Below are 13078 nucleotides of genomic sequence, written 5' to 3' on the forward strand. Positions count from 1 at the left end.
CGCCATCTTCCCGCCACGGCCGGGGGCGCACGCCCCAGCATGCACCCCCTTCCGGCCCCGCCGCCGCACCGGGCGCGGTCGGCCCCGTCCTCCCGCCCGCCATTGGCCAGTTCAAGTCCCGCGCCCGGCCCAATCAGGGAGGCGCTGCGCGGCGGGTGATTCAAGGGGCCCTCGCAGCCTCTCCTATGGCGGTGAGCTCCGCTCCCTAGCTCTCAGCCAGTCGCAGGTCTGAGCTGGCCTTCCGAGGTAAGGCGGCGGGACGGGCACCGGCGCACGGAGCCCCGAGGGGCCGTGGAAGCGAGGCGCTGGCTGCCGGAGCTGTCTGTCGTTAGCCGCCCCGCGTAGTCCCGAGCAAGGCCGCGGCGGGTGAGGGAGGGGCCGGTGGACGAGGTGAGCTGGCCGCGCCCGTCGGGAAGCGGGAGGCGAGGGCAAGCGCCTCCGGTGGGGTGGGAGGCTGAGCAGGTCTCGGTAGCGGCGCCCGCTGTCGTGGGCTTGACCGGTGCGAGCGGGCCTATGAGACTCCACCTTCCCTTGGCAGGGCTGGGGCTCTCCCCCCGCCCCTGGGCAGGGCTTCTGGCGGGAAGGGCGCCCTTCGTGATAACGAGTTGCTTAAGAGCATCCTATTGAAACAAGGAAATGCTTTGATCTAGATCTGGACTCTTCTGTTTGTTACTTTCTGACCGGTTTGGTTCGTGCAAGCTAAACGAACTGAATTGCTTTGATGGGGCTTTGCCGTTTGGAGCTGGCAAGACCTGAGTTTCTAGAGCAGAGGGTGCTTGGGGGGCTCCAGGACGCAGCACCTCTTTGCAAGTACACTCGCGGGTGGGCCAGCTGGTGCATGCCTCTGCAGAGCAGGTGACACACACTGCCTCTTGAGCTTCCTTCGGCGTGGGATTTGGACAGCTGTGCTAAAAAAGCACTATATCCTGAACGAAACAGCGCTGCAGCAAGCCTAAGTCTCGATCCATTCTGCTGGCTGGCTGTTTCAGGCTTTGGCGTGTCAGTGTTGAGGAAGAACTTGCCTTTTTCAGCTCTCCCATGCTAGGAGGAGGTTCTGAGGACAATTACCCCGTTTTGTGGGTTGACAACTTTTTACCACATAGAGTGTGCAATCAAGTGCTTAATTCTTTCAGGATTAATGTTCAGGTCCTCAAAAGCAATCATGTTTTAGCAATTTGTACAGTGTGAACTTCAGTAATATAGAAATACCTCAGTGTTGAGGGACCATGTTGATGAGCCTTGTGGGGATTTCTGAAGTGTGAATAAAGAACAAGGGGCAAGACAAAATATGAAAGATAAAGAGCACATGCAAAGAAATTAAAAAGGGGACTCAAGCCTGCTTAGGAGGAGGCCAAAGTCAGGTTTTATGCGAGTTCATTGAAGGCTTCCACAGCTGAATGAGCTTGTCTGTGATGGAGGATGGTGCAATGCCATGAGTTCCTGAATATGATAAAGGAATTGTTGTTCTGAGTCGAAGATAAGGCTTTAACTTTATGCTGCCATATCCCCACTGCATGTTAAACAGTTTAAGACTTGGAGTCTTAACTGTCTAGACTGGCTGCGTGGATGCTTGAACTTGCTTTGGGTGGCAGGACCATCTTACCCAGCTGCTTCCAGCAATCCAAGATCACTGCCTCCCAACAGGAATAAAGAAAGGTCTCTGAAAAGATCAACAATGCTGCCTTATGAAGGATATAAGCCTCTGGTGTGCAGTCGGTCAGCGAAAACATGCAAACTAGTATCCTGTTCTGCAATTACTTTCTATATTAAGAAGTGACAGCTGGCTTAAGACCTTTCCATGATCACTTTGTGCTGTTATTAACACTCCCATTGATTCAGCGTTTATGCAAATGCCCAGATGACAGCAGAAGAGAAGCAAATGATTTAGCAGATGGTCAGCTGGGTTCGCGTGCATGGCATTTTCCATGTGTGCTAACCTTACCTTGCTACCGTTATAAGTGAAAACTGTGCTTGCTGAACCAACAGCAAGTATGTGAAATGGTGGACAGGCATTCAGAAGGTAGAGGGGTGAGCCTGACTTCTTCCCGTTGCAAAATCATGTTTCTTCTAGCTTAACGCAGCAAAACGGCTATCTTGTACAGCTGTGAGTTTACATTCAACTGCCCCTTGAATCTAGTCTTTCTCAAGAAATAAGAGAATGTGTAAGACGACATAAGATGTGAAAATTAAAGATTTTTTTAACCCACAATGTCTATGTTTCATGATGTCCTGATGCTTTTCTAATGTCATTTACTTTTTTCTAAGAAACAAAGTTTGGCATGATTATTTTAGCTGAAAATGTAATATTATTTTTTTTTTATTAAACCCACCAGAACAAAGACTATAGGTATTCTTCAACTTTTTATCAAGAAAAAAAGACCTTTTCTGGTGTGCCCATTCGAAAAAAGCAGGCATCAATCAGGTAGTATTTCTGCTATGGCTTACATTCTTTAGAAAGCTTTGTCTGTGGTTGGGTGGCTGGTGGGAAAGACAATAGCAGTTCTGGTCGAAAACACCATCCAAAAGGTGATACCACACAGTGAGGCTAGTGACCACACAGATTTCCTGAAGCCCTTTTATTGTCAACAAATACTAAAAGCTTTTGTTAACCACATGCATAATAGATGCAATTAATGAAGTATATTATCTGCTCCTCTAGAGACTGAGACGGAACATAATACCTTCATGACAGAGCTCTTGTTTGAGATGACACTCTGCTGTTTGCCTCTATGACCTTCTTTCCACAAATATGTTTTCCCCCTCTTTCTACTCGGGCTATGCTGCATGTGTTTGTTCACAATCCACTTGATCTAGCTTCATTGTGCTTTCATAGTTAGTAATTCACTATTTTGTGCTAAAAGCAAACTAATAAAACACAACCTGTGTGGTGGCCAGCACGTCGGCATGATGTTCTGTAAACAGAAGGTGGGCACCTATCATCGGCTGGTGCTTCTTTTTATTGTATTTAAATCTTCCTGCTGTTGTCTAAAGTCTGGACATATACTGTAAGACCTTCTAATAAGCAGCAGAAATATCTCTAGAGAAGACAGTGGTGTAAAGGAGCACAGAAGGTTCTAGCTCTACCGTTAGTTCATGGTGTAGCAATGTCTTTGCAAATTGTAAATTTCAGTCTGAAATTTATTCCAATCTAAATAGGAAGTCTTGTTTGCTATTCTGTATACTTGAGGTGGCATGGTCCCATGTTCAGTAGCACAAAACTACTTGGTAGCACAAATCTAACTGAACAATGACCTTTGAATATAAAATACACATAAATTAAAAGGATGAATATAATCTGCCAAAAGACTTACTCTGTAGTAGGAAAAGGCAAGTGCTTTCATGTTTTAGAAAGCTATCTTGTGTTAGAAAAATCAATGCCAACTATTTTCATTACAGCAATACTCTTAATTTAGCATTTGTTTTACTTTATTTTCCTTGCTTTCAGTTTCTTCTCTGGCAATTATATTCCAGGACTTTTCATAGTCTTCAGTTAACTCATTATTTAGAGACATCATGTATGTGGGTATGACTAATACTTTTATTTTGCAGATATTGTGAAGCTGTTACTGTTGTAATAGCTTTTTGTGAAGCTTTTACTTTTATGAAGCCATTACTGTTCCACACTGACTACCTGAAAGGGGGCTGTAGCAAGCTGGGTGTCAGTCTCTTTTCCTAAGTAACAAGCGATAAGATGATAGGAAACAGCCTCAAGTTCCGCCAGGGGAGGTTTAGATTGTGTATTAGAAAAATTTTCTTCACTGAAAGAGTGGTCAAGCATTGGAACAGGCTGCATGGGGAAGTAGTTGAGTGACCATCCCTGGAGGTATTTAAAAGACATGTAGATATGATGCTTAGGAACATGGTTTAGTGTTGGGTTTATAGTTGAACTCTGTATTAAAGGTCTGTTACAACCAAAATTATTCTGTGATTCTATAACTTCTGATCAGTTCCCTTAACGTGTGTTCTCTATCGGGTGGCGCAGAAGTGACAGCAAGATGCATGCGTTCTGCAGCACTTCAAAGTCACTAATTATCTTTTTCTTTATTTTCATTCATGTACCCTCATTTTCAGCTTGGCTGGCTTCCAGAATGTCATCTGATGGAAAGTTATCAGTTGCTAACTGAAACGTTAATTTTCAGTCACATGCAGTAGTGCCACATGTTTCATATTATGCATTGTAAAGCGCCTGAGGAAGGATTTGGATTTGTAACTTCAAGCTGAGGATATTTTTCTTCTTAGCTGTCAACATATTTTCCTAGCTTCTAGGAGACAATACTGGTCTTGGTGGTTTTGTTACTCGTTGGGTAGTCTGATGCCAGCTGTGGTGCCTGACTGCAGGTTTTGGAACCTGTCAGTGTGCTAGGAGCTACGTATCCTTGTTCAGACTTGCCTCAAACAGCCTGGCCCCTGATGATTGCAGTAGCCGAGCTTCAGCTTGTTGTGCTGCTCCCCCTTCTCCCTCAACTGCAGCATTTAGAAACTTGACCTTGTGGCAGATGCATCAGGCCAGACAGGCTGGTGCTCATCCTTAAACATGAGAATGGTACCTGCAGTATATAAGGTCTATTCTCTTTTCTCCCTCTGTTAGACAGCTCATTATGGTGTAAGAAGGGATGTTTTGCAGCCTGAGCCCTGCTCAGTGGTTGCTTAGCCATTTATTTTTTCTGGAGGAAGAGTACAAACTGAGATGAAGTGCTTCAGCATGAGTTTAGCCTGCAGACTACCACCTGGACCATGTGAACTTATTCTAAAAATAATTCATTTGTTACATTGTAGGATGACTTAAGATGTTGTGGTTTGTTTGTTGTTTTTTTTTTAGCAGTAGCAGAACTAGGAGCGCAACTAGCAATAAACTGCAAGACAAAATACAGCTCTAAAGTTCTCCAAAGCCGGAAATGGTAAGTTTTTGACTGATAATCACATACTGATGGCACTCTGTTTCTGTGGCTACAACATTCCACTCACTTAAAGCGTATTTAAGTTCTACAACTTCCAAAGCATGAGAAGTTTGCAAGTGCAGAGGTGCAGTTTTAACAAACTGTTCAGTGACTGCTTATTATATGCTTTTTGGAGAGCTGTCACATTACTATGTGTAATGGACCATATTGATATTAAGTTTGTACCTGACTGGAGAGGGCATTAAAGAGGATACCGTTATTGCTGAAACAATGATTAATTTTTAACAACTTTTCTTGAGACTCTCAGAACTTTTTGGATATATTTTCAGTCTTTGGGGAATTTATTTATAATCTGAGCAAGGTCTTCTGTCAGAGTAGAGAATTCTTGTATTGTGCTCTGTTACTTGGAAAACAGTAGTGGAGGGGGAAAATTCCAAAAGGGAGAACAAACTTTATTTAGAAATTTCCTGAAAGGAGATATTTTGGTCTGTGTTAATATCTCATGTGATTTTTAAAGTTAAACTACATAGCTTCCTGAAATAACAGCCCTTGTACTCAAGCTCTAGTTATTGGCTTGGTCAAATCTTAACTTCTAAGCCTGAATGACAAACCAGGAAATGAGATGTGGTATAATTTTCTTACTGTTCAAGGGTATCTTTCTTGAAGGAGAAGTGTCAATTTCTGCAGACTTTCATGTGTCATTTGCATGTCTTTTTCCTGCGTTTGGATCTTTCACTATTCCATGAGCTGCTGCTTGGAAAATGCTGCCTTAGTTGCTGTAGAGTATCTTCTTTGGAGGAAAAGACTAGGGCTCGCTCCTTGTAGCCTCTAGGCTAGGGTTATGCTGAGAACATATGGCTGAGAGTTTTCAGGGAGTAGTAAGGCTACCTAAAACCCATGTGTCTATTCTTAACTACAGCATTCTAGAGCTCATTAGTAAGAAAATTCTCCTTCTGGTACCATGTCCTAATGCCCTAATTAAAGGATTTACTCACTACCTTGCATTAGCAGGGTATCCAAACTAAGCAGAGGAATGGTGTTGCCATTAAGTGATGGGGTATACAAACTGAGATACTGCTTTTGTCTATATATAGCCTAAAGCAAGTTTCTACCTTATGACTCTTCTTAGAAATTGATTTTGGCAGTTAAAAGTCAGCAATTACTTTGAGAGTTTTCTTTCTATAAGAAGAGTGTAGGCCTCGGGTTAGGCTGCCTCACTTCCAAGGTACAGTTTACAGAATTCACATCAAAAAAATCAAGTAAGGATTGTTTAATGAGAGCTGACAAATACTCTGTGTATACACACACACACACACCCCTTTTGTGTTTTGTAGTTACCTTTAAGTGCCATTTACTGTTAATCACTTCAGTCCTGTAAATAAGTGAAACCTTCTTTGTGGAAAAAGTAACATGCAGCATGAATGTCCTTCTAATATGTTTGTGGATATGCTTTTGACTTCAGGAAAGCAAAGGGAATGCTAATAAACTGTCATGGGACCAATCAAGTGGTCTGAGTGAAAAAAGTGTTATTTTAAACTCTTCCACAACCACACTGACAAATTCCATCTCGGGAGCAAACTATAATGAAGATCATGCTTCTAAGGATGAAGTTACTGAAATAAAATCTCAGCACGTGTCACTTAACAAGCCTGTCTTGCAAATGAAAAGCATAAAAGAGAAGCAGTCAGTTGAAGAAAACCCAAATTCAGGTATCGGCCTACCAAAGAAACCAGTGCTTGGTGTGTATCATGGCAAAGTTATCCAATCCAAGGTAAACTCCTTCCAAAAAACACCAAAAAGTGAGGGGGAAAAGAGCTCTTTGCCAGACAAGAAGTTTCTTCCTCCTGCCACCAAACCAGCAGCAACATCTTTGCTGATCAGCAGCCGTAACGTAGTCTTGAAGACCATCGAAGTCACAAACAACCCTAATTCTGTAAAAGCAGGTTATGTCCTCCCATTTCAGAGCAAACCATCTAACAAAGCTGCTATTAACTCCCAGTCCACTCTGAAGGAATGGCAACTGACATCTGTTGTAGCACCCAAGAAAGTAACAGAAAATATGATTCGTGGAAGGGTTGCACAGCCACTGAAGGCTGCTTCTAACAATTCTGACCACAGGATACTAAGAGTGAAGAAATGCACAAGTTCTTGTGAAGATGCAAGACCAGAAGCTCCAGCAAAACCAGTTTCTGTTGTTCTTGGTACAAAGTCAGGACAGAATTTGAAAACTAATGGCAATAGAATATCTCTTCTACCAAAAATCTCAGGAGAAGAGAGAAGGTAACTGAATTACTGACTATTGTAGCTTGATCTTGGGAGGTATTTAGACCTTTTTTCCAATAATGTCTATTTTGATCTATTTCTTGCTGTAGATGTGCTGAAAAATGACATCTGAGTGTTTTAACTTGATGCCCAAGGGCAGTAGACTGAAACTGTAGACTTAGTCTGAATCATGATTTCTCAGTATTAATTACAGCAGCTCCTCAGGTTTACGGCTTGTCCTGTGCAGTTATAAATAGGGACCACAAGCAATATATATTTTCTGATTATTAGGCTAAGTGTTGTGACAGCCTTAAGCATGACAGATAATTCTTGAAGTGAATTGCACATGCATGCCACTGCTAAAAAAAAAAAAAAAAAAAAACCAAAAAAAACCCCACCACAAAACAAAACTGATACAGAATGTATATAGAATTGACCGTGTTTATGGACTGAAGGAGAGCACTTGTCAATGACATTATATGGTGGTTCTGGCCTGCTCTCCATGCTTTGTGTCTTTAGAGATAGCTTTTAGTTTTCTGGTTTGAAGTGGGATTAGGGAAGAGGTGGTACATATGAATAAATCAGAAGCATTTTCTACCCCTTCTTGGAAAAAAAAAAGTCTGTAGCTGAAGTCTCTTGGTGCTGCTGAAAAGGGAGAGATTAAAGTGAAAGGGTGGTCAAGCATTGGAACAGGCTGCCCAGGGAGGTGGTAGAATCACCAACCCTAGAAGTGTTTAAAAAAACCCACATAGATGCGGTGCTTGGTGACGTGGTTTAGTGGTGAACTTGGCAGTCCTGGGTTAATGGTTGGACTGCATGATCTCAAAGGTCTTTTCCAACCTAAATGATTCTATGTTTCTATGAAAGCATTCTGACCTGATAGATACCTACAGCATAAGTGATATGCATGGTTCTGAAATATCCATGCAGGTCTAAATGGCAGCTGTATCCTTTTTAGAATTAAAGGGATAGGACTCAAGGACAATCTGGAAAGTATTTGTATGACTTACCCTAGTTAGTGTCAGTCAATGTAAAAAATATCTGTCATGTCAGCTAATATTTTTAAATGCAGAGCTTGTCTGGATGAATGGAGGGCATCTAGAGGAAAAGTGTTGAAGAGACCTCCTATACATATGCAGCTGGGACCCAAGTCTAAAAGTAAAGAACAAGGGTTCTCTTCTGGTGAATCTTTAGAGAACGTATTCCATAATGAAAAGGTCAACAGGACTCTTGCAGAATGTCTGAAATTAACTGAACAAGTATTCAGTCCCTTGCCTAGCAAGTTCTAATGATATAGATCCCTACAACATGCAAGTCCTATAGGCATGCTGGACTTGTGAACCAGATGCAGGGCACTAATTGCTCCCCAAGTTAGGCAATATTGTAGCTTTTTGCTGACACCTGAAGGAATTAGTTCTCACTGAAGAGTCGCCAATTTACTGAACTACCCAATAAGATTAGGCAATAATGGTAACATAATAAAGTAGAAAAGTTCTAATGTAATGAGGGTAGTATGAAATAATTAATCTAAAATAAGTTTGCATTTGCGGAAACTTGCCTAGAGTTCTGACAAAGTCTGGTTTAAGTAGTTTTGAAGATGTCTATGCATTCTACTATCCCTTCTACTTACAAGACTGTAGAAATAATTTCCATTTGGAAGAATAGGTGAATGACAATTCTACTAAAGAAAGAAAAAATACTTGCTTTTTAGTTCAAAACCAGCTAAAATATAGCACCTCACTGTTCACTGCATTTAAATCTCTGCACTTGTGTTGACTTTAGGGATGTCAAAGTGATGAAGTACATGCCATGTTGGAAGATATGGCACAGAGCACTCCTGGGGCTAAAAAGCTTGTGAAATATTGGATCTGCTGTATACGTCTTGAACAGATGGGCCCTCTTGAAAAGGTCATTGCTGTCTATGAGGAGGCCATTTTGGCAGGGGCAGTGGTAAGCAGCTTGTCTTGAAGTTTAAGATTAATAAATATAAAGGCATGAAAGTATGGTATATCTGATTTTAATAAATACTTTTATAGTAGGAGAGCCATGTAACCTATGTGAACATTAAAAAGTTGGATTTGGTTTGCTCTGTAACCACTGTAGAAACTACTTTCAAGAAGAAAGATTTAGGATCATCAAAATAGCATATGATGCTCTGCCTAGAGGAAATTAAGGACTGAGAATTCTAGTGTCACTAGAAACCCAAAACAGAACTTAAGTTCATCAATAAATGTAAAATTAATTCCTGTACTTTGATATCAGCAAGGTTTCAGGACATCAAATAAATACAGCCTTAGCGCATCAAATACAGGATTCACTTGTGTCCTGACTTGTGTCTGAACAGCATTAAATAAGCATCATGTGTTCTGTACCACTTTCCCTGTAAATGTTATACCAAATAAGCTGAAATGATGATTAATTTTGGAATTGTTTTTCTAAAACAATGCAACCTTTTTTCCAGCCTAAAGATGAACTACGACACACACTAATAAATATTATAAAAATTACTGGAAGCCTCTTTGAGCCTGAGGATGGTAAGTCCAAGCATACTCTATTCTAGCTAAATATCTGATTTGACAGGCAATGCAAGCTGACTGTTTAAACCATTTATGCCTGTAAAATTCTGTTTCATGGAAACTTCTCTGTGATCATTTTTTACTCGGTTGTCTTTGGTTTACAAGGTTGTCTTCAATCTATTTCAACTGTGGGCATGTTAAAATGAGTACTGGAGATGCTTGCGTGTTCGGACTTTCTACTTCAGCTCTATCAAAGCAATGTTGTCCAGCTATTTTAGCCTGACAGTCAAAGAGTAAATAAGCATTCTTGCTAGCTAAAAATCAGTTGCCTCTTTGACACATAAACTCCTTTACCAGAAGATGCATGGTTGTGTTATGGCATAGTGTCAATTAAAGGTGGTAAATCTTCCAATTTTGGAAGCAAAGTAGCCATATACACTCCTGTTCAATATAACATAATCTGCCAAGTATTTAATCCCAACTGAATGAAATACTTGCTCAGAGCTGCTGTGCATGGGAATGAAGAGAATGACTTCTTGGGATGTACTTACCCTGAGTTCTCAGGTTTCAGGTTCTTGAAGGCCACTAAAATTATTAGTAACTTAAATTGCTGTGGCTCAGACTCAGTACATGCTTAACTTTCTCATGTAAAGTTTTAAGATTTCAGATCTCTCAAACATTAATTTATATTTTGCTGTAACTAATCACAGCTGTACTTTTTTTAATATTTCAATTTTAGGGGGAGCTGTGGTAGAATCTGGTTTACGTGAGGTAGTGGAAGTCAGTGGAAGTTTAGGTTCAGTGACGTGCGGAATTAGACTCTATAACTCAAAAGTTATAAAGTAGGTATGTTTATTGCACGCAGATGCACGGGGGATCGCTCCTCCACAAGTGTGCATGCCCGAAGTGACGATCCATCTCACATTTATACAATAAAACAAATGAATATTCAATTAACGCCTATACATATTCGTTACCTAAACCCCGCTTCGTATGTTAATTAGCTTATCAGTCCGTTTCCTGGAATGTGGTGGTCTTGCAGGTTTGTGGGTGATTCATGTCCTTGTGACCATCCAATCTTCTCCAGCAAGGAGACTTAGCACTCCCTCCCTCTAGATAGCATTTGAATGTCTCTCATCCTTTTCTCATTCTCTTTTAAATAGCCCCTTTGTTAGAGGAAGAAGGGCAGGCGTCTCCCCTTTGTTAGAGGAAGAGGGGCAGGCATCTCCTCAAAACTGTAGTTGTCTCCTCAGAGCTGTGTGCCTATGTGACCAGACACCGCACCCATGACTAGTCACCATACCCACATTCCTGAGTAGACATATACAATCACAGTCGGTGTCCATTGTCCCCATTTCACACTATTTCTCCATATCATCAGGAGCATCGGAGCAGGTTCAGGAGGCCTCTAAGGATCCTCTGCTCTGATGACCAAAAAGCAGAGAGTGATGACACTAAGGCAGAGGCTAGCAGTGAAGTGATCAAAAACAAAGAAATGGATTCAGACTTGAAACCAAGAGGAGACATTTTGCCAAAAAAGAATAAAAAGCAGATGACTAAAGAAAGTACAAAAAAGAAAGGAAAATGTGGAACAGAAGAGCAGAATGAAGATTGGGCTACATCTTTTACCCCATCAGTTAATTCTCCTGAGAAAGAGAATGGCACATCTTATTTCATGAGGTACAATCAATCTACCACACCATGCTTGGGAAGGTAAGATCACTTCAGGTAACTGGAAAGTTTGCAGTGTCAGGGGCAACACTAATGTTTGTGTCCTGTTGAAACAAGGAGGCACTGCATTTGTGAAAACCTTGTTAAAAGCTCTCAAGAACTTAACTTTTTAGTATTGCTTCCTGTTCCTTCAGAAGGAAGTCTTTTTAAATAAAGTCCTCTATTTACTCAAACTGTTTTGCTTTTTGAATGCCTTACTCCAGAGTAATCTAATCTCTTTGAGGCAGAGACATAGATTCCAGATTTAGGATCCCTTCCCACAGCCCATGTGGCAGTAGCAGTGCTACACTGAGCTAGACAAAGTAGGTGTCTCCAGCCATCCCCTTTTCAAATGTAGATGTGGTTGTATGTCCTACAACACAGAAGCAAACAAGATGTAACTGTCCTGTAAAGATTATCTTAATTGTTTCCTGAGGCAAAATTCTGGTTAGTAATCTCGGGACAAAACAGATAACACTTAAATTCTTTTTTTGCCACGAAGTGTCTTTTAAGATAGCAGATTTAAAGTTGTGCTTAGCTTTGGCATCTGATGAAGCTGGACTCTTGGCAGCTGTCTGCTATGCCTCATAGCAGGAAGAACACTCCCCAGGTGGAATGGGGGGAAATCTTCCTCTTTTTAATACATTCTTCAAATTGAAGTATTTTGTCCAAGAAGAAATGTATATCTAGTTTTAACTGTATGAAAGGACCTGTTTTCAGTTTCCTTTGGCTATGAGGATGGGGGAGAGTTGAACGGGAATCACGACTTACTGTTTCTGCTAGATGCTACAGAGGTAACTTGTATGATGGTGTGCCTATGTTTAGTGATTATTTTTTTTATATATATATTTTTTTTTATATACTAAGGGTGAAGATGCACCATAAGGCACATGACTCCAGTGCTAAAGACCTGAAAATTGTAACCCCTTTGCGATGTTCTAAACACATTCGGGAGAAGATGCACAAGCTGTTGGATACTGTTAAGGATCAAGATCCATGTGTGTCTTCATTTGAACAGCTAGGAGAATTGGAATAAGAAGCCACTGCATTTATCCACAGACAGTAATGCACTCAAAGAAATAAGTGCTGAAGTAGAAAAGTAAAATGTAGCATTACATTACATGGGAATAGTTCAAAGCTGTGACAGGGGAGGTTTAGGCTGGGCGTTAGGAAGCATTTCTTTGCTGAGAGGGCGTTCAAACACTAGAACAGGCTTTCTTGGTGCACCAAGCCTGTCAGCATCTAAGAGGCATTTGGACAGTACCCTTAATGTTTTAACTTTTGGTCAGCCCTAAAATGGTCAGGCAGTTGGACTAGATGGTCGTTGTGACGTGCAGAATTAAACTTTGTAACTCAGGATAAATTATAAAGCAGGTATGTTTAATTCACTGGCGGGCATCAGGGTGGATAATTCAAAAAGCACCTGCTGCCCTGACTTCTTTGTGCATGTGTGATTTAAAGTATACATTCATACATATTGAATAGATGCCCGAGAATAGGTTGGGTTAGGATAATTAGTCTACCGAGAAGTCATTAACATAAGTTTCCTCCCATTTGCACTTGCACACTATCTCCTTGCTGGTGGTTGTGGGGGTCGTTGGGGATGAAGGCTTAGCAGTCTCCCTCGCTCTGATTACCTCTTAATGCGTTCTCACGTGCACCAAGTATAGATGTCAAATATGTCAATCGTTT

The 13078-nt window shown here is 41.2% G+C and overlaps 1 protein-coding gene across 1 annotated transcript; it reads left to right on the forward strand.

Moving 5' to 3' along the window:
- Positions 1-185: 185 nt before the first annotated feature.
- LOC130142115 (cytoskeleton-associated protein 2-like) lies at positions 186-12495 on the forward strand. The gene is given in 10 exon segments (XM_056323559.1): positions 186-191; positions 2334-2422; positions 4820-4898; positions 6361-7178; positions 8233-8419; positions 8943-9110; positions 9622-9694; positions 10416-10477; positions 11058-11389; positions 12254-12495. Coding segments are annotated over 10 exon segments (1983 nt in total). The 3' UTR covers positions 12423-12495.
- Positions 12496-13078: the final 583 nt, after the last annotated feature.

This window comes from Falco biarmicus, chromosome W (assembly GCF_023638135.1).
Source record: "Falco biarmicus isolate bFalBia1 chromosome W, bFalBia1.pri, whole genome shotgun sequence".
Taxonomy (NCBI): Eukaryota; Metazoa; Chordata; class Aves; order Falconiformes; family Falconidae; genus Falco; species Falco biarmicus.